The 26940-nt window shown below is 41.0% G+C and overlaps 1 protein-coding gene across 14 annotated transcripts in view; it reads right to left on the minus strand.

Annotated features, from left to right (window-relative positions):
- The window catches only part of DOCK7 (dedicator of cytokinesis 7), a 108386-nt gene that overhangs the window by 67654 nt on the left and 13792 nt on the right, over window positions 1-26940 (minus strand). For all 14 annotated transcript variants that reach the window (XM_081193608.1, XM_081193621.1, XM_081193617.1 and 11 more), the window contains exons 3-12: window positions 16954-17129; window positions 16095-16163; window positions 13126-13255; window positions 12802-13014; window positions 11956-12041; window positions 8846-8912; window positions 6918-7067; window positions 3960-4040; window positions 3566-3731; window positions 2236-2378 (exon numbers count right to left, since the gene is read on the minus strand). In XM_081193608.1, coding sequence (XP_081049734.1) covers window positions 2236-2378; window positions 3566-3731; window positions 3960-4040; window positions 6918-7067; window positions 8846-8912; window positions 11956-12041; window positions 12802-13014; window positions 13126-13255; window positions 16095-16163; window positions 16954-17129 — 1281 coding nt within the window. The remainder of the gene's footprint in view (window positions 1-2235; window positions 2379-3565; window positions 3732-3959; window positions 4041-6917; window positions 7068-8845; window positions 8913-11955; window positions 12042-12801; window positions 13015-13125; window positions 13256-16094; window positions 16164-16953; window positions 17130-26940) is intronic.

Below are 26940 nucleotides of genomic sequence, written 5' to 3' on the forward strand. Positions count from 1 at the left end.
GCCTGTAGGCGACAGCTTACATGGGTAGACCTCTATGCAAGCTGTTTCTGTGCACAACTCGGTTTCCCTTGCAGACATCCACACCTAACACATGCATGTTATGGTAGGGCCAAGGACCAAGGTGAACTCACGGCTGGGTCCTGCAGCCCTTTCTATGAATCATGCCTCTTTCTGCATCCAATTTGTTTTCTAGAGACTGGCGCAAAGTGGCAAACTTAAGTGATAATAATGAAGGTCTGCGGTTCCTAGGTTGCTGGGCAGAAATATCTACTCTACCCTTCTCATCAGAAATGAGCTTGTGTCACACTGCCCTGAACCACTGCAGCGTATGCTAGTCAAGTTGCTAATTAGTTTGATATTTGCTAGTAACGGGAAATTGCCCACAGTGTGAACAATTTCATTCCCTGCAACCTATTAGACAGTGCACATTATTAAAGCGGGTTTCCAGTATAATGCACTGTTTAGGGATGGTGGGAATTAGAATATAATGCTGATAATATAGAATTTAGGTCAAATGTAGTTACTTCAGCAGCTAGCGAGAGTGCTAGTTAAGTATAAGAGGAAAAATAAAAACCTTGGTTGATATATACTTTATTTAACAGTTGCCAACATAACCTTGGTTTTAAAATACAGTATTCTCAGTTAATATAGAAACAATTTTGAAAACCACCTGAACTTTCAACTAGAAACACACACAAATATTCTAGATTTATCTTTCTTAATCCTAGCATGCTGCTTATGGGAATCCTGACCTGACCCAGAATCTCCAAGTCCTTGTTTTATAAATCTCTTAATCTGTCTCCTTGCAAAACCCAAGGTGTAGTGGGAGTATTAATCTGGGTTTTTTCAGATCAGTAGACCAAGGTGCTGACCACCTTTGCTGGTATTGTGGTGTTGACATAAAGAAGCACCAATTTTGCATAATCTATGCAGAGCCTATCTAAAATGTCCTGAAGTGAGCTGGCATATCTTCTCCCAATACCCTTTACTTGTTGCCCATAACATGTAGTTCGAATTTACCTGTAAATGTAATTTACCTGTAACGTGGTTTGAATTTATTTGTAACACTGGTTGCACCAGTGTTAGAAACTGAGATATGAAAGCTAGGAGCTAAATGGCACCTTAAACCTAGGTTATGGGTGCAACAACAGAATGTCTAGGTGCTTTTTTATAACAAGAATACAAAGCTGAAAATGAATGAACTGCAGCTAAAATATTATGTTCATTTTTCACATGGTCTAGTCCTTCCCCTGCTCACTCCTCTAATATTCTTCTTCAGTTTTCAGAGAGTAGCTAGAAGTGGGGAGGCAGAAAAAGATCCTCCTTTCTGTCAGGGAACTGCCATCGGAAGGAAGGGAGGTGGAAGGGCTCACACAGGTTGGGAGAGACTCAGCAGCGGAAGAGGGAACCAGTAGGGGGAGAGGAGCTGAGCTGAGGGAAAGTGAGCAGGAGGGATGGCTCCGAGACACTTCCAGCGAGGGCAGTGGGGAGGTTTCAGGACCTCCCGTAGGGACACCCACGCCTCGCCGGAAACTGTCACGCAGAGAGTCCAGAAGACGTGTTTCTGTTAAGGAGCTTTTATGTTGGAAGCGATTCCGAAAGCAACCACTGTCGGAATCTGCCAGCGACTGAGGGAGCCATGTTTAAGGGGCTCCGTTACAGACAGAGGTTTGCAAACTTGATCAAACTCTGAGGGACTTGGATTTTACGCACAAGCAGCTCATCGTCCCATCACACTTTCCTTCCAACTCTGCAATTTAAATCTGAAATCTTAGGCACAGTACTATGCCCAGAGATCAGAAACTGCTTGTGCTAATTTCCCTGTCGCAAAATGCACCTAGAACAATGGGAGTTTCAAACACTGCTTTGCACCAACCCAAGAACCCAACTAAGGGATTCACTGACCCTGGTCATAAACTTCTCTTATTTATTTTGTATTTTTAGCGTGCCCATTCTGAAAGCTCAGTGTTACTTTAAAGCAGCTGAATTGTAATACAATGCGAGATGCAATAAAATTGCAATTTAAAAGCATACTGTATCTAGCACACAGCATTACAACTTCTACAACCAGGAGAAAAGTCATTAAGTGGTATCCCACAACCACCAGCAATTTTCAAGTGGTTCACAAAGGGAAAAGTTTGGGAACCACTGGTCTAGGGCTAAAAACTCCCGTGCCAATCCCTAAAGTGTGAAGACAGTGATGTAATGTTACTGTGAGAATGAATCGTGTAATACCTGTTTAAAGAAGTTTGTCACTGTGAGGGTAGCTGGCCTAAAGTTAGTCAGGTTGCAGGCCTCATCCCCACTCGTTGTCCTTTCCAAGGAACGCCTGCCAACAATGCTAGAATTCCTCCTCTCTGACCACGACCCTTTGCGTTCTTTAAGAAGGAAAGCAGGAAAAAAACAGAGCCAAAATAAAGTCAAATAACTACATTTGTTTTAGGAGCCAGCATGTGAAGAGAACGGCAGTTGCTTGAAATCATGAGAAAGGAAAGACGGAATGGGTGGTTAATGCTAAGACAATCGTACTCCTGAGGCATTAGGAAACAATGAAGCACAGCTGAATACTTCTGCTCCTCTCACATCAACCATACCCCAGTGCCTTGTGCCTATTATGAAAGTCTTTATCATGTGGAGAATTATGTTTTTCTCCTACTGCAAAAAATGATGAAGTTGGCAGTTTTGGGAGGGTGGAGGGGATGAGGAAGATGCTGAACAGTGGTTTCAGATGAGCTGAGCGGCTCACAACGATTAATCCACTCCTTTGGAAAATGCTCATCAGCCTGAAACACTCTCTCAGACTTAGTTCTAGAGAGCATAACAGATGGTTTACGAGGAAAATCCTTGAAAGATAAACCTATTTGTTATTACAGGCTTGTCCTTTTTCCTTTCACCCCATTACCGAGGCTTGGGCAAGGGAAAAAATAGGCAAAGCAAGCTGATAAACACATATTGTGCACCAGGCCCAAATGCAAACCCTGAGGCGTTAAAAAAAAAAAAAAACCAAAGTAACTATTTTGTTGGATCAGAGTAGTGATCCATTGAAAATGTGGCATCCTTTCTCCAAGGACTGAGCGAAATTCAAGGTGCCACAAAGATGGGGCAAAATAGGGAAGGCTAATGGCAATCCAGGAAAAGCAGCAGCTTTAAACAAAATTTAAAAAGAGATAGCAAGAAAGCATGATGGATAAATAAGAGAAGGCTGTAGAAAATACATAGAGCAGCATGGCAGAAGAATGGGACAAGGAAGGAGAGGCGCTGAAAGCAGCAGAGAACGTTAGCCCCTGACATTCAATTAGAGAAGACTAAAAAGTTAGGAATGGTGCACATACTACCATCTTCTATAGAACTGTACCACCACCTGGAACGGGCCACTTTTATTTCGAAGGAAAAGCTGCTAGAAAGCCCCAGTCCAAAACAGAAAGATGTTCTGTATCAAGGCCTGCAGCTGGTTTTTCTTCAAAATAGAAGTAGCCATTTTAAGCACGCTGTTTCAAAAGCATAAATGACATGATTCAGTTTGTGTTAAGATTAAGAATCACTTTGTAATTATCTAGATACCTACCTCCTGCAGCAATTTCCACTTCTGTAGAGTCCCTCTCCAAACTTCCAGCACTGCTGACTATGTTCATTAAATGAATGGCCGTCCATGCAAAAGGCATGCGGTATCTGCCAAGCCTTTGGCAAAATTGTTCTGATTGACTTTTCAGTTTTTCTAGCTTTTCCTTGTTCTGCAGAGGTAAAACCCCAAAACTTACAAACTTGAAACATTTCTGAATTTTTTCATACTGCCTCTGCTATAAATAAATGCTGGGATTTCAACAGAAGGAAGTACTGTTTCAATAATGTATGATTTTTTAAAAAAATATGAGAAACTTGCAACTGTTTTAAGGGCTACAGAACTATTTTTAAAAAGACACCACCTGCATTTAGGTCCAAACCCATTGAAAACTGCTTACCTTTGCTGCATCTGCTTCTTTTAAAATCATATATGGCTCTGCACACTCCCCAATATCTCCCTGTTGTAGTACCTTTTCCAGCTGTGGGGATGGGAAGTGGGATGGGATTGAAGAAGGAAAGGAAGAGGCAAGCATGATGTTGGAGATACGTACACCACATATATACACAATGAACTGACTAGCCAGCACAGTTTAAGCTACCCACCCAGACACCCAATCAGGTAGACTGCCCTTCCTCTGTTGCACCAGCAATATAAACTGCAACTATAAAAGGTAAAGAGAGGCTTCAGCTATGTATGTGCAAGCAATTTCAATTGCATAGTCAGTGCCCCTGCAGAAGTCACAGAGGACCCCCTGCCTAAAGTTTTGGCTTTGATTGGTTGAGAGCCAAACCAAGGCATTGTTGTTGGATGTGCCATGCTCTGGGACATCTAATTACAAGTAAGACCAGACAAGGGAAGAAGAAGAAGAAAAATGCAGTGTGGAGTCTTCCTGTTCAGGTTTCCTGCCACTCCATTCCATTCTCCCCACCGAGCAGTTGGCCAGCACTCCGCAGCCACTGAGCATGCTCAATTCTCATTGGTCCAACCGCCCCCCCCCCCGTTTTTGTACTTCTGCAAACCTTGATATTTTCCCAAAGCCTGCTGATACCCCCACCTACATCTTCTGTGCGGATGCTGCCATTGTGGCTACATATAGCTACCTAACTAATTTACTGTTAAATATATGTGGAAATTTAAAAAGGAGACACAGCTAAGCAAGAATTTCTGAAAGTATTATTACTTTCTTCAAGGAGAATTTTGGGGAAACCGTGCAGGGGAACTGTACATTCTCCATAAATGTTTTATTTAGCTGTCTCTCTCTTAGAGAAAGAATCAAGCCTTGAAGCAAGGCAGAGAGTTTATGATGGACAGTTTTACCCAGATTGTTTCTTATCTTTTGGCATTTATATTTCTAAAGATCCTTTTGCACAGCTCAATTCAAATGTCACCAAGAGAGGTTAATAACATGGCATTCATTTAGAGAGGTTTTCTTATCGCATTGCTGGTGGGGAAACCCAGGCTATGCTATAAACAAGAAAAGTTCACTCCCTCATAGATATCCTATGTGGATGAAGCAAGCAAACAAGCTGGAGCAGGAGGCGGGGGGTGGGGGTGGTGGACAACATTTAGGAAACACGCTTGTTCCCAGCAACTAACCATATTCATATATTCATTCACCCTAATCTGATACAATGATATGGCCATGGAAACAGGTTTTTGCATGTGCTCCTCTTGCTGGATCTGGAAATACTTATGCAAAAGGTTGCCGCATGAGCAATGTATAATACTGGATGTCTTCACCTAGCACACAGGCATGTTTCTATGACTCCAAAAAGCATCAAAACAGATGGTCAGCACCATCAGTTTGGACAATACTGATAATCTGTGAGGAGGTGGAAGGTGCTAAATTCAGCCCAAGTTCTACATCTTCTCAATTGGGGTGGGTGGGGGTTAAGGTTGGCTTGGAACCAAAGTCCCTCCTCCCACTCTTTCAAAAGCACAAATGGCACTGCCAAGGCTGACAGTTCCAAACATTTGCTAAGTACAGTGGTACCTCAGGTTACAAACACTTCGGGTTACACTTTGGGTTACAAACTCCGCTAACCCAGAAGTAGTACCTCAGGTTGAGAACTTTGCCCCAGGATGAGAACAGAAATCGCAGGCCGGCGGCAGCGGAAGGCCCCATTAGGGAAAGCGCGCCTCAGGTTAAGAACGGTTTCAGGTTAAGAACGGACCTCCAGAACGATTAAGTTCATAACCCGAGGTACCACTGTATGCAGATCAGCTAACCTCAACCTGGTATCCTTCAGATGTTCTGTACTGCAATTCCCATTATCCCTAGGAACCAGGGAAATGGGTTGAGGAAGGTAGCATAGGATGTCATAGCTAGTGGGGTTAGGTTTTGGAAGCAGTAAGTTTTCTATAAAATAATTCTTCTCACACTGCCCAAATCTCATTTGGGCCCAGATTACATTGCAAACAGCCATTTCACAAACTAACTGGCAGGGGAATGATCTAAAAAGGAGCACAATATATGACGGCACCTGGCCTGTGACATATGACAAGCTATTTTTCTGGCTTATTTATCTTGCTCATGTCCTTTTCCTTCTCACTGACCAAAAACTTAGCACTATTTTCAACAAATGACTGCTAGCTAGGCTCATCTCATTGAGTTTACAAGCACTAATGTGCAAGTGCAAGCTCTTTGAGGTAGATTGCATGGTGTTAATCTTTTCCTCTTTTCTTGTAAAAATCAACTACTGTGAATATATGCAGATTCTGGCTTCAGAAGGTATGCAATGAGACGTGTGCAAAATTTGAGAACAGAATCTCCTCTTAACGCTGTTGTCAATGAGGCTTCCCTCTTGCTTCGGCAATTTGGGAAAACGCAACGTGAATCTCAATCTTAACATATTTCCCATGGCATTAGGAAGCTTTTTTTCTTCTTCTTCAAAAATTCTATTGCATAGTAACTATCTTAAGTGCCTCCCCCAGGCTAAGGCATTGCTCAATATTGCCCTATCTGCTTTCAGAGTTCAGTAATGTTACAAGTCTAAGGCAAGAAAGGTCAAAGCAAGAATTGTTTTCAGACAGAGCCTATATCTTAGTATTAAAAACCAAACTTCTGGAGGTTGAACTCTTCAATTTGAGAATGACTAAATTCAGTCAGCAAAAGGAAATGCCAACACTAAGCAGGGTCATTCTGTAATCTGATTTTCACAAGATTTGTAGTTTTCCTTTCAGTTTTCCCTATTGAGGAAGGATAAAATAAACACAGTACTAGCAAAATGCAACCAGGTGATATTTTTTCTTATTATAGTGTTATATGGGCACAGAAACTTTAGCTTACTCGTGCCAGGAGATAATACACTTTTCCGAGATAAAGATTCATAAAGGAGAAAAAAATATTTCTTACCTTTATTACCAGAAAGACATCCTGAGAGGGATATGTAATAGAAAAAATGGCTGACCGGGCCAGAGTGGTTATGGCAGCAGGTGGAACATGAGGACGCAGCATCCCTTTCATTTGTTCAGAGTTTAAATCAAAGTAGAAGTTCTCTGAAATCTAAAAGAAAATTATAGCTAATTACACTGAAATATATCCAAAGGCTTCACCAAATTAAAAAATGTAAAAAAAAATGTTAACGGACATATGTTAATTTCACTTTCATGCCAACTGTGGTTAGCTTTTAACAGCAGACAAAAAAACCTGGTAGCTAGCGGAATTGTTCATTTCTTAACAGGCTATATAGCTATTTGTCCCAATATGATTTGGGCTTATTTAAAAATAAACCATCACCACCACCAAAAACAACAACTCTGCAGCCCACCAATGATACCACAGAGAAGTATAACCTTTCAAACAAATAAGCAAGGCAATGGCTTTGAAACCAATATACTCCAAACAGCATGCACAGCCAGGGATCCACTTCTCCACTCGTCACCCTCTCCTTGGTACATGCTTCATTGCCCTCCACCAAGAATGACAAGAGAGCCCCAGCCTTCCTCCCTAATTTGGACCTGGATAAGGAGTGGAAAGCATTCCAGTACAGCTTTGCTAATTTGTGATAGCTCAATGCAGCTACGGGGAACATCACCATCCCCCCTCTAGAGGCAACCTAGAGAGAAAGATAGGGATAAAGTTTGGTAGTGGGCACCTCAAATGTTTTGATAGCAGAGGTTTTAGTTATCATGGGGCTTGCCAATTTTCCCTCTCCTTCAGATGATAATTTCCATCTGATCAGAGACCTGATAATCTGAAAATATACTTTAGGGAATTTGGATTTTCTAGATAGATAGATAGATAGATAGATAGATAGATAGATAGATAGATAGATAGATCCTCTTTTTTGGCAAGGATGAATGGTCCTGCTCCAACACCCTTCTCACCTCAGGCCCAAAATAACAGATACTAGTACCCAACAGCTGTCAGGCATGTCAATGAAGCTCTCTCATAAGGAAATATAATTTGGATTGAAGTGGGAACTTTCCATCCATAAATCTAGCTTCTTAAAATGATATTGTGTAGTTCCTCCGCACGTGACTGAGGCAGGAGCAAAGAATTGTGGGAGGCAGGCTGAATCTCCTCAGATTTTCCCTCCTGCCTTGATAGAGGAGTTTGCTCCCCCCCCCCACGTCTCACTGTTCCCCTTATATTCAGTTAAGTTTTCTTTCATTATTTCTCTTTGTACTCTTCTTTCTTTGCATTGTGTTACATTGTCTTCATTTGCTTTCACTCTCTTCATGTTTTCTTTTCCTCCACTGAGGCATTAAAAAAACAACAACACAAGCCCTCCCTCTCCGCTTGCTGCTTCTCATTATTTCTTCACTTCCTTGCTGTTTTAAATTGCTTCCTAAACTTTATTTGGTTTTATTTCATTTATTTTTCTATTGCAATAAAAAAAATATAGAAGTGGAACAAACTCAGGGGCCCATCATGTTTCACTCTCCCTGCTGGAATCAGCTGATTTTAGTTATGTTCACTGCGTTTTGCCTATTTGGGCTGATGTACACCACCCTGTGCTCTTTTAAAAAAGGGGCATTCTAGAAATATCCTAAATACTGTAAATAAATAAACAAAATAATCAGGCAACCTGTAAAATAGTTTATTGTATCCAGCAACCTCCACCATTCTTTACAGGGTTTGCTTTTTATAGTACTTTCAGTTCCTTCTGTTCTGCTTTCTATTTGTCAATGTAATTTTGAATAGCAGGGATGAAAAACGCAGTATTCCAGTGAAGACTTCAAGTGCTTTTAAGCAGAGAGCTGCTGTTACCACCTACATTTTACTGCATGCTGTTCAAACACCATGCAAAGGAAGCAAGCATCAAGCAGATAACTCACCTTTTTCTTTTCCTTAACGTCGTACAATGCCAAACTTGCAAAAATCGGCTCTATTTCAATTTCAAATCTTAAAGGAGAAAGAAAGTTTAGCTCTATTTCTTAGATTTTTTTCAGTTTTATACACAACCAAACAGCAGCAATGTTATTTCCTCACTGAAACTGCACTACTGCAGCTGTGTGGCTCCCTAGAAATAACTTTAGGATGCCATAGCTCAGGGGTAAAATACATGTCCTGCATACCAAAAGGACACAGGTTCAATCCCTGCTGTCTCCAAGGTATGACTCAGAAAGATTCATGTCTGAAGCCCTGGAGAGTCACTATCTGTCACTTTCAGCAATACTGCACTAGACAAACCAATTGTCAGAAGATGATGATTTTTTTAAAAAAAAATTGTATACCACCCTTCCATCTGAAGATCACAGGGCAGTTCACAACTTCTGGGAAACACATACTGCTGACTCTACTTAACAGTTGTGCCATCTAGAGGCAGTCCTGCAAAACCCAAACCTGCAACAACTTCCCCTGTTCTGATCCTGCATGGGGCCTAATCAGCAGCACCAGCTAACGTGCCTCATCCGAAATATGCTGGTGTTTAAAACAGGTTGTCAGCCAGTTTGACTGCACACCAGCAGCTTATGCACTTTTGTATATTGCTATTCATAAACCTTTTAAAATCTGCTGTGTATTACGAGATCTCAGGTCATAATCTTAAACAGACTTCTAATGAAATCAGTGGGAGAAGTTGTTTACCACTTAGGCATGAATGTGAATAGACAGCAAATTGGGTCAAAGCCCTACCCTAAGCCCATTATTTGCAACTGTTGAGCTAAAATCAACAGTCCTTCTGCATAAACTGTTTAGGAGCAGGGTGTTAATCACAAATAGCTTTATATCATTTAAATGCAGTTCTCCAAAGCTGCCAATACCAGAATTAATGAATTTACTCCACAGAGATCAATGAGATTATGTCTTTTGTATCAATCAGCTGTTCACCATGGCTTCTATCTTTCTATCACCGGCAGCAGAGAACAAAGAACTGTAAGTCTCAAAACTGTCCCTCTCTTGTCACTAATGGTACCTTTTGCCAGTTAAATAATGACTATTAGCTAATAAAGACTGCCTTCAAAACACTTCTGCTCAAAAGCAAGTCCCATTCATTTCAATAATTGCTCACCACAATTTTTTGAACAGATGGCAGAACACCCTTGCACTTATGACAACTTTTAGACATTGTGATATACTCTGACCTTGTCTGGGATATTTTTCTCTAACACCTGAAAGAATCCGCTGGTGTATATGACTCTTCACTGTCTTGTTACTGCTAGTTTGTCAATACCTGTAATGTTCTTTTACAAATGCTATTATTATAGCTAATTATTGTATTTTAATATTTCATTTATAATGGACTTTGTTGAATGATGCAAGACTAAAATCTCAGAAGCAAATAAAACATCAGAATTCAGTTTTGAGTATGTGGGCTTAAAGTACCTAAAACTATAAAAACTATATACATATTTGTCCTTCCAGGCACTAAACACAATTCTCATTTTTTTTAAAAAAGAGAACAAGATAAAGACAAACATCATTTCCTCAGATCTAATATGAAGAGATTTCTGTAAAAGGAAAATCTTAATTAACTGCTGTAATTTGTTTTTCATATAGCCATTCACTGTACAAGAGTTCTCCTGGGAGCTGCATTCTGGTACAACATCCTGTAAAAGGCTATGCCATGGAATCATCTGGATTAGTGTCAGGACTTAAAAGCAGCTCTCCTCTAGGAGGCAATTCCAACATATATCTTAGTTACGAGAGGCACTCTAGTCTAACTGGAGCTCCCTAACAAGAAGGGTTGACCTAAGTGAGGACACACAAGATGAATACAGCCATGTGGAAAATCAGTTTTGTGCTTTATTTCTCTAAGGGAATACCAGTAAAATTTTACCTCGTGTTATTAGAGAAGAGTTATAGGCAATGAACCAGCTGCAGGTAACCCTACATTCAGGAGCTCCACTTCATTAAACTTGTTTAACAGGTTTCTCTTCTCCCCAGTGAAAGCTTTGCTAACTGCCTCAAGTCTCAAGTCTTAAAGAGGCAGCCATGGATTTAAAGACTCAACTTTGTCTTACTGAATCAGTTGTCTGACTGGTGGTGTAAAATCTCATCTCAAAAAAAGGCTACATCAATCATGTTGTTTTTAGCCAATTGTCCTTTGTTTGTGGGACAAAAGCCAGATGTAAACAGGATGAGGGAAGGAATTGTGTCTCTGCTGCGAAGTAAGGCTTTGCAGACATTACATCTTTATTATACCAGTTGCATTGGCTGCCTGCGTGTTTCTGGATCAATTGAAAGTGCTAGTGTTGACTTTTAAAGCCCTAAACCGTTTAGGGACAGGTTACATGAAAGATGACCTGAACTCATACGAACTTAGCCAGGCCTTAACATCACCCTCAAAGGTGCTGCCTGTGGGTCTACCATCAAGTTCAATTTGTGGGCCTCCCATCAAAATTGGTGAGCACTAGCAATAGGACCTTTCAAGTGGTGATGATCCCGTTAAATTTTCTCCCAGGGGAAATACATCTGGCCCAATCTTTATTTATTTATTTTAATGGACCTCAAAATTCCACATCCCTTCATTAAATTAGCACTTCACTTCCTTGCACTCAATACCACTTTATTGTATGGGTTTGCTGCCTTGTAGCTCAATTGGTAGAGCATGAGACTCTTAAAGCTCAGGGCTGTGGATTTGACCCCCACATTGGGCAAAAGTTCCCTGCTTTGCAGGGGATTGGACTAAATTACCCTCATAGCCCCTTCCAACTCTACAATTCTATGATTCTATAGTACATACCATTTTACAAAAGCATGACTAGGTTTGAATATTGTGGCAAGCTTATTTTATCATTATTTCCAGTGTTTTTAATGTACAATGGGAATATTTAATTGACTTACTGCCCTCTTTGCACATTAAGGGGCTCAATGTAGAATTTGAAAAATTAATTGTGTCTTGGTAGTTCTATCAGTTCTATCAATCCCAATGATCATACATTGATTTGACACATCAAATGTAAGCATGCATATTTTTTAAAAAATTAACAACCTTATTACTTACTTTAAAGACAAACACTTTACAAGAAGCCTCTGACCAAAGTGTTCCTTGGGGATTTCAGGGATGCCCAGTCTTTCTATTGGTTCTTCCTGCAATCGGGCACAAATCCAGCAAGTAATGCATGCACTCCTTCCACAAACAAAGTGTATTGTTAAATGGCTAAAGAAGGCAAAGTAGATTTCCTCCCCTCCTATTCAATACAATTTAATCTTCAAGCTTAACAGCGTGTGGCTTTTGCTGCAACTATAAATAACACTGGAGGGGTTTAATTTAGGAGAGCTACTGAATAACGGATTGGAGTTCTGCAAGAAAACTCCTTGGAAAGCGATGATCCAAAAGTCCAGATTTGTGCTTTAATCACATGCTGCTTTGGCAGAAGTTGCATGGAAACAAAAGCAAATACAATCTTAGGGTCAATCCCTTTAAAATCTTTGGCTCCTCCACTCCCCTCTAAACTTTCTACAAAAGCTGGCAAACACTGCTGTTGAAAGTCTAGGACTCGTATTCAACATTAGTCATAAACAAAGTAGGCTCATCAAATTCATCCCACTTAAGACGGCTGTGGCCCTACAGGCCTACAAACTCAACAAGTTATGGCAGATCCTCATGCTATTTTGCCTCTCTCTTCTCCCTCACCATTTCATTTTAATGACTTCTGAAATTCAGGTTGAGATATATATATATATATATATATATATATATATATATATATATATATATATATATATATATATATATATATTTTCCAACTATAATAGACCAGCACTCACTATCTGGCTACAGAGTTGGACCTGGCACTTGTGTGTGCTTTGTGTTAGTATTAACAGGTCTCAGTTAAGATCACAATACCTCATCTGGGGCTGGATGCAATGCAAAAAGTTCCTTGTGTCTGTTGGACTTTCTCTGTTCATCATTTTGATGGTCGATTTCTTCATTTGGGGTCCGATCCAGAAGATTTGGAAGCAAAGCATCTGGGAGGGAGTTTTTCAAGTCAAAAATACTGCAAGCCCAACTGCCCCGTGGCGTGTCATCAATTGACATGGACCGTCTTTTAAGATCATCCTGAGATTGAAGAAATTAAACGAAGCATGTAAAGTGAAATATGGAAAATGTCACATGTATTTTTAACACAGTGATTTTTTTTTAAAGATGAAGGCTTCATAAAGCACCTACTTGTTCATCCTGGTAATTGTTACCATCCGGAGCTTCATCAGACTCAAATATCTGTTTGGGTAGGCCTTTTTGCCTCTCCTTCTGTTTGTCTAATGTGTTGGGATTAAATCCTGTTCCCAGTTTGTGATATCTATCCAAAAACAGATTGTATTAAGCAATGTCTCTCCTCTACAAAACCAAGCAGAAATGATGAGCAACATCTGAAAGCTTAATGTCCTCCCCAGAAAATAATTTTTGCTACTCTTGAAAGCATCATGCTGTACATCAAGTTCTGTAACAGGAATTTTTGAAAACAGCATTTTATCTTCTTTGACTGCAGGTATTGATTCCAGTGTAGGATATTGAGACTTGCAGCCTTAAAAATCAACTCATACTTGTTACTTTTCCTGGCTGCAATAAGAAATGACTCCTGCTGTGACCATATAATCCTATAAGCATAAGCACCTTTCGATCAGCAATGAAATACTTGAAGTGTACCGCGATGTAGCTAAATGCAAACAATTTGTCCTAGAAGTCTGTATCCTTCACCTCATTAAATCACTAAATATTTTTTATAAGCAATCCAAGTATGACAGCATTTATTTGTTTATTTGCTTGTTTTAGCGTGGCTGCTTTCAAGGTCTCCTTGACCAGTGGTTCCCAATTATCTAACTACTGCGGCCCCCCTGTTTTTCAAAAGCCGAGCCATGGACCCTCTACTTTTGAAATTTGTGATACCTCTATGGTAGTTTTTGTTATGTGAATGGTGCCACGGACCTCCTTGGTTCCTTGGACCACCAATTGGGAACCACTGTCTTTGACTATTATAAAGGCTACTGTATCAATTTGAAGTTTAGTCCATCCGTATTCTATCGTTGCAACTCAGTGGCTTTTAATCAGAATACAGGAAGAGCCCTGCTGGATGAGATCAAAGGCCCATATAATTCTTTTTCTAATGAGATCGACTCACTTTATCCACACCATAAAAAAGTCTGATCTGTCTACGCAGACCTGGCTCTCAGTAATATTGGTACATATTATCTGACAAAGGTTGTTGATACTTTAGAGCAGGTGAGGGTAATCTCTGGCCCTCCAGTTGTTGCTGGACTACAACTCCCATCATCCCTGGCTGTGCTTGCTAGGGATGATGGGAGTTGTAGTCCAGCAACATCTGGAGCGCCAAATGTTTCCATGCCTACTATGTATGTTGCTGAATTACAGCTCCCATCTCTCCTGACTACTGGCCATGCTTGATGGGGCTTAATGGAGTTGAAGTCCAATAACATCTGGAGGAACACAAATTCTCAAATCCTGCTCTACTATATAAATCAGAAAGCTCCAAAGGTAAATGTCTAGGAGCCACCATTATTATAGCAGACAATAGTGTCTGTCAGCAGTGCTGGATATATTGGTATAAACCCATATGTGTTCTGACAATCAAGGCAGTTGCAATATTGTGATCATTCTAGCCTATTATTCTCAGAGTTGCCCATCCCCAAGGTGTTGTTGTTACCATTTTCCCAGAAGCCAAATTAAAATTATTCTTTCTGTATGTGATCTTGATGGGTATGTGACAACTCTCTGCCCTTCCTCCTCTATTTCAGCTGCACATCTAAAGAGTATTACTGGGACTACTAATGACAACTCTTGGGAAATATGTACATTTATTCTGGCCTCCTGAGAAGCTGACAGCACTCTCCTGTCTCACTGCAGTCTCCATTCTGACTGCAAAGAAGGGTGGGTGACAAAAGGCTTATGGGTGGAACCAGACATGACACGGAGCACAAGGGGTTGCCAAATGGAATAGATTGCCCATAATAGGGCTGTCTGGCTAGGATTGCCTGATATGCCTGAGAAGTCCCAATAACATTAACATATTTAACATTGCTACTGGATAATTTTACTTTTAAAACATTCCATATTTTATCAGCGTCGCTCTATGTCAGCCTTCACCTTCCTGGTGCCCTTCAGATATACTGGAGTACAGCTTCCCCTCAGCCCCAGCCAGCATGGAGGGCAAATTTCTCTAGGCAGTATACAAATATTCTGCTCTACTATAAAGGCAGAACCAGATGAGAAACAGTGGCGGCCAAAACTGGCAAACACCATTTTGTCTACCTCCTTCTGAACCTGACCTGTTAGCCTGGTTTGTTAACTGACATTCAGCCAGAATTACCCCAGTTCAGATATAAAGGGAACTGTGGCTTAACACAAAGCCAGGAATGAAGTGTCAAAGTTGTCACACAAGGGGAGGGGAGGAAGGGTGAGCGAGGAGCCCTCTGCCCCAATGCCTATTCCTGGACTCATAAACCACAGTTCATAAAGTTGTGAATGATAATCTGAACCTGCACACAGAGAAAATGATACTCCTGCACCGTCGAAAGAGGGTTATTTCCTACCGCCTTCCATTTCTTGTTATCAACCTTTTCCACTATTATTATTTTCTTCTTCTTTTTATTCCTCATCTTGGCATTTTCTTTTCTACCTAATTATATCAATCGTTTGAGTAGTTAATAGTGGTTTTACCAAGTGATTACAAAAGCGCTGGGAGGACAAGTGAGCTTGGCATATACTCTAGTCTCACGCAAAAAGGCTCTATTCTGACACGATTTATGAGTCATCCCACTGACTGCTGAACTGCTCCATTGCAAACATCTTGACTGCATACGGCAAGCCCTTTCATCTAACTTGCTTCCTATAAGTATCCACAGCAAAAAGGTGGGGGAAAAGAATATGAATAGGTGACTCATACTTTCTCCATTATTCCCTCCAACGCATTCAGAAAAGTTGTCTCCCCCTTTTCAGGAAGTTATCCTTAAGGGCACCTGCCTAAAAGTGATAACTAAAATAGCAGTACAGTCTTACATTGGCTCTGAATAGTTATTGATAGCTACAGCAACTGCATTCTGAAAATCAGCCCCCCCCCCCCGCCCAACACACACAGTTGAAGGGCATCTCTTCAAATATATAACTTTAAATACACAACTTACTTTCTGTTCACAATGGCCCAGTCTTCTGTGTAACTTCTTACGCAATCCCTCACGTGAGGGTCCATTTCACTATAGAGAGGGAGAAATAGCTCTAAATGGTCTCTTCAAATCACAAACATCTTATTTCATTTTAGACTGACAGGCCGAACTACCATTTAATACCCCAGTACAGTGGAACCTTGGTTCCTGAATGGCTTAGTTGCCGAACAAATCAGCTCCGAAGCACCGCAAACCTGGAAGTAAGTGTTCCAGTTTGCAAACATTTTTCGGAAGCTGAACATCCAGCGCAGCTTCCGCTTGAGTGCCAGAAGCTCCTGAAGCCAATCAGAAGCCACACCTTGGTTTTTGAATGGTTTCAGGAGTCAAACGGACTCCTGGAACGGATTAAGTTCAGGAACCAAGGTACCACTGTAATAAATACAGATTGCATTCTGTAAACATCTACTACATTTCCAGTCATCACAAGTGCATACAGGTTGCCCCACTTTCCTTCATTCAATGTTTATTAACGTGCTTCCTCCACCTTTATGCCATAAGTTACATGCAACACTTTTGACTGCTTTTTAGACTCGCAGTCAATTCACTGCCTTTCCCTTTGCTTCTCAGCTCAACTGAGAATTTCAAGGGGTACAGTTCCCTTCTCCAAGGCCCCACACTCTGATTCTGCCATCTCTCTGTACCTGTATAACTTGTGCTTCCTTTGCTCTCAAAGCTATCCTGGCTCCAGTGTATAGTTTTGAGTGGTGAAGGAAGAGAAGGATATGGGGATAAAAAAGTCCAACTCCTGTTAATGGCTTCAGCCAGGCCATACCTGCTCAGCTGCAAGCATGGGCCAAGGTCTCTGTTGGCTAGCCCTTACCTCTCTTCGGGTACTGCTGACACAAGCGTTCTGCATTCTCGAGGACTGTAGATAACTTCAATATCGTCAGAAGGAAATTCAAGCAAGTCTCTCAAAGGGCCGCAATCCACTGCAAGTGGATGTGTAAGGAGGTATTCTTCCAAATCCACTGGATCCACAGGCTCAGTAAGAGGCACCTATAAAGATAAAGAAAAGTTATACTAAAGTGTCAACATTTGGCTATTTTAAAATAAATATATCTGTGCTTAATTTCCCTGCTCTGCATATTTTGTTTTCCTCTGCAGCTGAAAAATATCAATATCTAAGACTGCCCAGAAATACACAGGACTGCCAATTTCATTAGATGTTAAGGTTTCCATGCCAAAATCACAAGTACAGACACATCCAGATGGTAACTGCTTTGTTCCCTCACTGGGAAAAACATTTATCTCCTGTAGTAATAGCCCTCAGTCACCACTCCCACAGAAAACAGCCAGACAGCCATGCAGACCATCAAGTCCTTGCTAGGCTCAATAGTCATCCCCATAAAAGCACATGGACTAGAAGATGGGATATCAATAACAGCAAATTAAAATCTCAGAGCCTGTTCTGAAGACGCATCACGCAAGCATCTTGCTGAAGCCAAGGTGTGGCCTTAATGGAAGAACCCCATGTAAACTGCATTAATTTCAATCATGGAAGAAAGGCAGTATATAAATGTAGTAACTAAAGCAAAAACAAACTGTTCTGCACATATATCCTGCAGAAATTAGTCATGCTATTTAGCTCATGTGTGGCAAAGGCACAAGTTTTATGCCCTTCAAGATGGTATGCAAGTTGCTTTCCTGTGCTTTCTTGTGTCTCAAAAGACAATGGAGTGTACCTCTGGGGGTGAAGTTTAGCAGCACCGAAGTGCCTTCCCTGGGCGGTGTGTATGAAGGTCCTGAGCTGCCCAGAAAACACGACACCCACATAATTCGGCCTTCCTGATGTGGCCCAAAGACAAGCAGAGAAATATGTTTGGCACCAGCTTGGCTGCAGAAGCTGCTGGAAGGAGGTGTACAAGGCACCAACTTAGGCACTCCCCTCTGGATTTTTGTAGCAGGGTTTACTCCTCAGCCTTTTCTTCATTGGAAGATATCTCACAAGGCAGCAGAGGTTTAGGATCAGAGTCTTCCTTCTCTTAGATGGGCTACCTTCCCAGGTTGATCAGCCCCAGCTTCCCACTTTCTTGTGAATTTAAGAGATTTTTTAAGTAGTCTACCAGCAGGAACAGTGCAATGTCAGAGCAGAGGATTTAGCAAAAAGTGGATCAGCCTCACCAAATAAAGGGCTTCCAGTGTCAGAGTTTACTCTTCTTATAGAGGCTAATGTGTCTAGTTCCAGGAGTTCTGTCCTCTCCTCCCAAATGTGGTGTGATGTAGCACAGTGGCTAAGAGGAGTGAGATATGAGCTGGGGAGTAGTTGGTTCAGGTCTCAGATCAGCCATGAATTTGCTAGGTGACCTTTCACAGACCATTATCCTCTCAGTCACAGTCCCACCCCTGTCTGCAATCTGGGGGTAATAATACACATATACAGAACTCTTTGAATATTCTCAAGTCTTATTATTATGCCTGGCTCATGATGGATAACGGACCCTGTGAAAGCCAGCACCTAATTTTATTGAAGCTCGCGCCCATCATCATCATAACTTAATGGCTCATTCTGGGGACAGAGGAAACGCGAGCTACAATTATGCAAGGAATCTGGAGATCCTGGTCCAACACTTGGTGTGCACTATAATATCATCTTCTGCCTGGTGAAAGGAAACAGATGGTCCAAACTTCACAGGGGACATGCCAATTGGAACATAATATTCACAAGACAGCTACAGGGTGATTACTCTGCGACCCAGGAATTGGGTCTAGGTATACTTCCACACCAATCTCCCTGAAAATCATTATTGGAAACCCTCATCCAGGTGATATGCCTGGGATGGGAACTTGCATCACCTCCTCAATGGAATAGTCTTCCTAGGGATATTTCACTGCCACCTACTCATAAATTTAAACAGTGATGGTTTGTTTTTGTTCTTTACTATTGCTTGTTTTATTCACTGCCTTAACCTTTTTAGCTTCGTTGTTGCTTTAATCCTTTATTTTTGTAAAGTATGTGAGGCACCCTGAAAATATTTCTACTGAAGGGTTTCAAAGAAGTGAATTAAACAAATTCTGTTCACAGGAAAGGCTGTGGCTCAGTGGCAGAGCACATGCTTTTTGAATGCACAAGCTCCCAGGTTCAATCCCCATCTGGGAAAGACCTCCGCCTGAAATGCTAGAGTGCAGCTGCCAGTCAGAGTAGACATTACTAAGTTTGATGGACCAATGGTCAGATTCTTTATAAGGCATCTTCTTATGTTGCACATGCCCAGGTTCTACATTCTGTTCTAAAACAAACTCTATGGAACTTAAGAAGTACAGTATTACAGAAGTAGGTCAAAAATAATTGCCTTCTTATTCTGAGTCTTTCATTTTCTTGAAACAAAACAATGCTACACGCAGTCCAATTCTAGCAAATGAGTGCTACAAATGCACTGGTTTTATACTTTTATTTCTGGGGCTGTGTCGCTTTCCATTATACTACAAGCCTAAGCAAAAATCATCAAGGTGACTCAGGAGAGAGACATTTCCACCCTTAGGCATCACCAAGTCATGAAAACCTGAGTACTGCCTTAGCTGCTATGTCAGCGTTTAGCAAAGCCTCCAAGGCAACACCTCCATTACTTTCAAAATCAATTCCAAATGCAAAGCAAAGCCTTTGATCTGACCTTCCTTCTCATACAGGGCTGCAAAGTTAAGACTGAATTTGCAAAAGAAAGGGGGAAAGGTGATCAAGCAAAATGGTTCAGATTGATAGGCTGGTTATTGAGTGGCTGAAGACTTCAAAATAAACCCTACATAAACAAACAGTATAAACAATATAGACCTCCTAGTCATGGACAAGCGGTGAATATGGGAAACAGCAATACTCTTCATATGAAGGTGGAATTCTGAAGATAATCACCTTAAGCTAAGAAGGGATGGCTGACCAAACTATGCATAAAGCTTGGTTGCCCCTTAGAAAGTCAGGATTTGGTCCTAGGTCAAGAGGGTTTGATATCCTAATCTGCAACTGTGTTTGAATGTCATGCTAACCATATTGCTCTGGCACAGCTGCAAGGAGCAGCTTGGAAGCGTCCATTTTTTTTGCTCCAAACAGACAATTCAAGTTGGCTTGTTTCACACAAACCAGTAGGCACAGTTTGTCAATGGGAATGGGATGGCAGGGAGCACAAACTCAACGCCTGCCTAGCTCCATTCACATTCTGTCAAGCTATAGTTCAGCATGATGTCAAAACGTGGCCTCTGCATTTGCTTACATGAATCAAGACTTTGTGTGACCATATTCTCAAATAAGCAGAGCACTGGTCTCTAAGAGCTTTGAGACAGACAAACACTTTACAGGTGCAGCTTCAGTGAAACACTTTAAAGAGAGAAGAATAGAGGCAATAGTTGCACTCCCATAAGGAGAGAGGTCAGAAGGTCAGGAGTTCTGCAAATACAGTATCTCCGGTTCAATCATGCCAAAGATTAGAATGCTAAAAATACTTTTAGGTACCAATTCTTGGCCATTTGAGACTAGAGAGTAAGCTGCTGGTGTGCTTGAAGTGAAACACATTTGCCCTGCCTCCCAGAAACACTGAATGGATATATTCATTCTGAACTGGTAATATGGTGACATAAATTTCCTGTGGGATAGATTCTGTTGCCTTTCCCCAAATTCACCATGTGATTTCAACATCTGAAATGGTCTCCCTCTCTTCTCCCATGCAAAAACATTGTTCCCAACAGGAACACCCTCCCTCTCTCTCCACAACATGTGATCACCATAATCAGCAGCATCCCAGCCCTCTAAATTGCTAGGTTCTGCCGTTTAAGAAAGCTGGAGGAAAAGCACAAATTTGGTGTGCCGCTGTGGTGCTGCAAAGCAAAAGAGTACCCTACACCCCTACGAAGACCTACGTGTTAAACTGTATGTGAAAGAAACACAGAGATAATCAGCTACACAGACAGGAAAGAAAATAAATGGGACAAACTTTTAAACTGAGTACAAACTGATGTGGGCAGGGAATGTGCTGTATTTGTATTTTTTTCCCTAATCCTCATCTTCACTAAAAGAGGAAAATTCTAATTATAGACTGGCTGCCCCTCCCAGCACACCGTCATCCTTCACAAAATAAAGTATAAATTATCATCATGCGTCACGGTGATCGTTGGGCAACTGTATTTATTATTTCTCCATCAATTTGAATCAATTCCTGCCAAGAAAACCATATATAGGGTGCCTTATTTTACAACAAAATATGGTAGTTGAAGAATGATAGGCAGAGAGCAGTAGAGGCTTGCTCAGCTTCTTACCTGACCTCCCAACACTGCCATTCCTGCAGCGTACTGGGAAGACAAGGGCAAGGGGTGAGGAGGCAGCAAGGCTGGTGGAGTGCAAACGCACCAGCAGAGCCAATCCAGAGCTCCTGCTAGTGTATTTGCATCATGCCAAACTCTCCCCTTCATGCTCCTGATATGCCAGACCAATGGCAGTGACAGGAGGTCATGTAAGCAATGCAGCCCCTCCCACCACTGCTGGCTGAGAGATTCTCCAAGGGCACTCAATACTTTATACACTACAATGCACATGTTCTTATGACATTGTACAGACTTCCCTGATCTGATCTGGTACCCTCCAGATGTTTTCAACTACAACTTCCATTACCCCACCCTCACCAGCCAGTATGGCATTGGCCACTGGTGGAAATTGTAGGTCAAAACATCTGGAGAGGACACAGTATATAAAATAGTTCAGCACAGGCCACTGGGTGATACATGACTAAATATGGGCCAGCCACATTCCAAGGCAAATGCACACATTAAATTTTTGATTTGCTTATAGGGAAAGAGAGTATGACTTAAAAAGGCTAGAACAGTCTGTAGAAAGAAAGTACTGGGAGCCAATGTAGACATGATTAGAGCAATAATGTTAGAACAATAAGAGTTAAAACAACAATGTTTCTATTTTAGGTGCAGAGTGTTCACAAACATCCTTATTCAAGTAATGTCTTTCCTTTTATGAAATGGAAGTAAAACTGCCAACACATTCCAGGAACTTCATAATGAGAACTGATGTCAACAACGGCTACAGGAGCTCATCAGCATCCAGAATCAGGTAAGGCATTCACATTTTTGTCCCTACACCTCTTCAGTTGACTATTATAGCATGAAGATGTAAACAAACATAAATGTCAAACCCAGAAGCCAACATTAGCCTCGCCATCTGTGCAGTCAGAAATACTGCCTAACACCTGAGTAAACAGGCAAAACATAAATTCTTGGTTATGAAGAGGAACTAGTTTGTGTCAGCTTATTGGCAGATGAAAGACAAACGCATTATTTTAAACTCTGGCTTTTTATGGTGGAGAGGCGGAGAAAGCAAGCTTTGGAAGGTCAACCTATCTCCTTTCTGGCTATAAGGGATTTGTTGGCACCGCCCTCCTGATGAACAGGTTGCCAACTCCCATTAAGAAAACAATGTTATGACCTTTCCTCAATAAGCCATATCAGGACATGGGCTATTGTGCCAGTCAAGCTTTCAAGTGCTTTTTCAAAGGAACATTGGCGAAGGTATCATTATTTTCACTGTAAAAATTGAAAGCCCATATAAAAGCAGAGAAACAGGACTAACGTGTAACAGGCAACAATGCTCCAAGGCAAGCAATATAAGAAGAAGAAAGTTAAATTGATTCTATGAGTTAGATTCTTCCTGTTTCAGTTGCAGGGCCTATTCATACCAACATTTCCTTCTACAAAAAAATCTGGCACACGCTCACCTATGTCATTTTACAATCAATAGTGCATCCGCTGTCATACATCAGAAAATCCAGCTCTTTGGATACCATAAAAAATATGCATTTATGAAAGTATGCCAAAAGTTGGCTTTTGAACATCGCAGCAGATGCATGCAACCCTACCAGCCTCACCAAGAGGCAGAATACCTCTATTTTAAAATATTTTCTTTTGTAGCTACTACACACCCAAAGGTCACATGAACATGACCTCAGATAATGAGTTTTGGTCAACAATTCCTCTTAAATATTTTTTCTTCTGTTTCAATCTTTGACATTAGTCATTCTCTTGTTATGCGATTCCAACCACACCCTATTTTTGTTAACATTCTGTCAATGGACCTTGGAGAATAGTTATAGCATCATTAACGTCTAACCACTTCTGGTGTTTATTATCATCAGTGAGCACAGCGAACATAATTTATCCCTACCAAATATTGTTTCAGATAGGATATAAGTTTTGACAACATTATGATTCTTGCTATGGGAAATTGTTTATTATTTCTGCAAGTAACATTTTATTTTATACATGTTGCTCTTTACAGGGATATTTCAAACAATTGTTATTTGTTTGGTGCATTAACTTCCTGCAATACTATTAAGTATGCTTTGTGTCGCTGGCTAAACATCTAACTCAACAAAACTTTCAGAAACTACAGGAGACAAGGTACCACCCTGCCAGCATACAATTGGGAAAACCATTAAGGCACACTCTGTAAGAATACATATACCATAAAGCCTTCTGTGGCTCTATCCGTTTGAATCTCAGTACACACTCTGTACAGTGGTACCTTGATTGTTGAATGGCTTGGCTCCTGAACGCCTCAAACCCGGAAGTAAGTGTTCCGGTTTGCGAACTTTTTTGGAAGCTGAACATCCGACACGGCTTCCAATTGAGAAGCTCCTGCAGCCAATCAGAAGCTGCGCCTTGGTTTTCGAACGGTTCCAGGAGTCAAACGGACTCCCAGAACAGATTAAATTTGACAACCAAGGTACCACTGTACTGTAAAGAACAGGGCAAAAATGAATTTAAATTGCCTTGAAAGCTTAGTTCTCCTTTCTTGAAAAGCCTGGTTTAAATGTCAAAGTATTTCTATATAACATCCCTAGGGAGAAACTGGAGTAGTTGGAACTCCTTCAAGTTGTCCTCGTTGTACTGTTGCATTTATGAATGCAACAGTAAAATCAACTAGTCAAGGTACAGTCACCACAAGGTAAACGAGCTGTGCAAGAATTACAAAATAGAGAAGCAACGGCCATTAAGTTTGGAAATCTGCTAAGCTCCTAAGGCTGAAATCCTACACTTGCTTACCTGAGAGCAAGTCTTAAGACACTAAATAGGACTTATTTCAGAGGAGACATGCATCGGGGTTGAAGAGGGACACCTATCAGGTATAACTGTGCAATAGCCTAGCACTGGAGGTCATGTTGACAGCTAAGATCATGCTGAACTTTAACTGACAACTGATTCCAACTTATTTTCCCCACACATGTATTAGGCAATGGTCACCAGTGGCTGGTGTGGTGCGGCAGAGCTGTGGAGCCACCCCACCAACACCAGTCACTACAGCTTATGTGGATGTGGACAGGGGAGCAACAACATCAGGGCTGTGCAGGCACACCAGATTGGCTCTGTGTGTTTTTCTACAGCTGTATTAAAATAACTGGGAAAGAGCTCCATCAGCTGCACCAGAACAAAGAGCCACTCATCATGACTACCTTTGGCATATTCCAGTAATTGCTATAAACATTCTGCCTTCTTCAGCGGTTCACAGCTCTTATGAGGGAACTGCCATCTTAAAGATATACATATATTATATCTATATAAATGTGCACACAGCCCTTAACTAAAATAAGATACCAGCTTGATAGATTGAGTTTATATAAACTATTATCCTTCACCCGGCTCTGTTGGGAAGCGTGCACAGGTAGAGTTAAGGTTGTCAGTGCTTGCATTATAAAACCCTGTCTCAAATGTTTATAACTGGACTGTTACAAGGACGCTCAAGCGTTTTGTCTTTAAGGCTCTGTTATTCTTCACTGTTATGTCCCCTTACTAGCTCGAAAATAAAACTCTGATTCCTATCGACTTTGTCCTTCCCTGGATGTCAAACACAGTATTTTGCAGTATTTTAGTGCTTCCTTCAGCCAGCCAACACTTGTTTCCATTTGCTCTCCTACCTGCATCTCTGCCGTATCATCTGCTACAACATGAGCAATGTGTTAGCTAAGCATGTCTATCTGTTATTCCATCCATACAGCACTGTTGTATTTCCTAGTGCCGTTTCATTTTTAAAGTGTCTTGGGGTTTGATGCACAAGCTATTTTGTCAAGGCGGAACCAAACGTGCTGCAAGTGAATCAAAAGAACAGGTCTAAGAGCCTTTTGTTCTAAGAGCATCTCAAATGCTCCAACCTGCATTCTATTTTCAGTGGCTTTTATTCTGTGTGATCATTACTAATGCATTGTAGCAAAAAGGGGCATTCACAAAACACTGGAATCTGTGCCAAAAAAATTCAAGGGGGGGGGGAGAATTCATTCTAAACCAAGCTTTTTTAAAAAATAAAATATTTATTTTAAAAAAAAAACAATTTGTCTTTACTTTTTTAATTTATACCTTATTCACAACTGAGATTTAAATCAAACTGAGTGTTTTCTTAAAGTATGTTTTAACTGCCCTGCAGCTTTCCAAGTTTCCAAATTACTATTACAAAAGTCCTGTATGGTGACGTCTACGGTGCGTTATCTTTGATGGAATTTGCACATATCACAAAATCTCCAATATCTAATAACAAACTCTTACTGAAAATGCAAGTATCATCAAACAGTATGTATGAGCATAAGGAACTACCCTATACAGCAGGGGTCAGCAGCCTTTTTCACCGTGGGCCGGTCCACTGTCCCTCAGACCATGTGGTGGGCCGGACTATATTTGGGGAGAGGGGGAAATGAACAAATTCCTATGCCCCACAAATAAACCAGAGATGCTTTTTAAATAAAAGGACACATTCTACTCATGTAAAAACACGCTGATTCCTGGACTGTCTGCGGGCCAGATGGAGAAGGCGATTGGGCCGCATCTGGCCCCTGGGCCTCGGGTTGCCTACCCCTGCTATACGGAGTTGGGTTATGCGACTATCTATTCTATTCTAATCCTATGGTGATTGGCAACAGCTCTCTAAAGGTGCCAGGAAAAAGTATTTTCTAGTTCTGCAACCAGAAATCCTTTGAATTTGAAATGCCAAGGATTAAGCAGCTAATTGCGAAAGCACCTAAGTGTGTTTTACCCATACAAGGGACCTGTACTGACACATAAAAAGAACAAAATTTGGGAGTGGAAATCTTTCTATTTACCAGTGGCTTTCAAACCCCTGAAATCATGTTTCGTTCTCTATTAAAGAACAATAGCAAACATGCCAGTCAAAGAGAAATAACAACAATGGGTGCTTGACCTACTTGGCTCAATCACCAAGACAGCATTTGTACTACCAAGCAAAGGAGGGAGGGGGGAAATCTAAGGCATTAGATGAAGAAGATCAAAGTCTGCTCTACTATATTCAAAGACAGATAAAGTTCTTAAGCAGCGAAGACAGACAGTAAATTTAACCCTACAGCTGCTGGCTACTCATACATTTACAGGAAGGCAAATCAAATTTCAGGTGTTTACTTAAGTGGCCATGTAGCCAAGGCTTGAAAGACACTTGTGCCTATCTTATCCGCATAACATTGATAAATGTAAGATATTCAGCTGCTTCCAAATGGGAAAAGGTGTAGCCTTTGAAGCTCTCCCTGGTAAACTCATAGGAGTTACTGTGAAGAAAGGAAACTGGTAACTTATAAGAACCACACTAAAGTGGGGCTGTGGGGATTAACACACAAGAAAAAACATTAATAACCACTGTTAATATACAGAAGAATGTTCCTGGGTGTGGTGGGATTTTCTGATGCTTTGGTAAATGATGCTAAGAACACCTTTTACTGCAGGCTTTTTCTAAGAAAACAAAATGACAGCGGGGAATATGGTAAATTTAAGTTGATGAACATCCATTTTCCCTGCCAGAATTCTCGCTTTTTAACTGGATTTGTTTTTC

This window comes from Podarcis bocagei (assembly GCF_964188305.1).
Source record: "Podarcis bocagei genome assembly, chromosome: 5".
Lineage (NCBI taxonomy): Eukaryota > Metazoa > Chordata > Lepidosauria > Squamata > Lacertidae > Podarcis > Podarcis bocagei.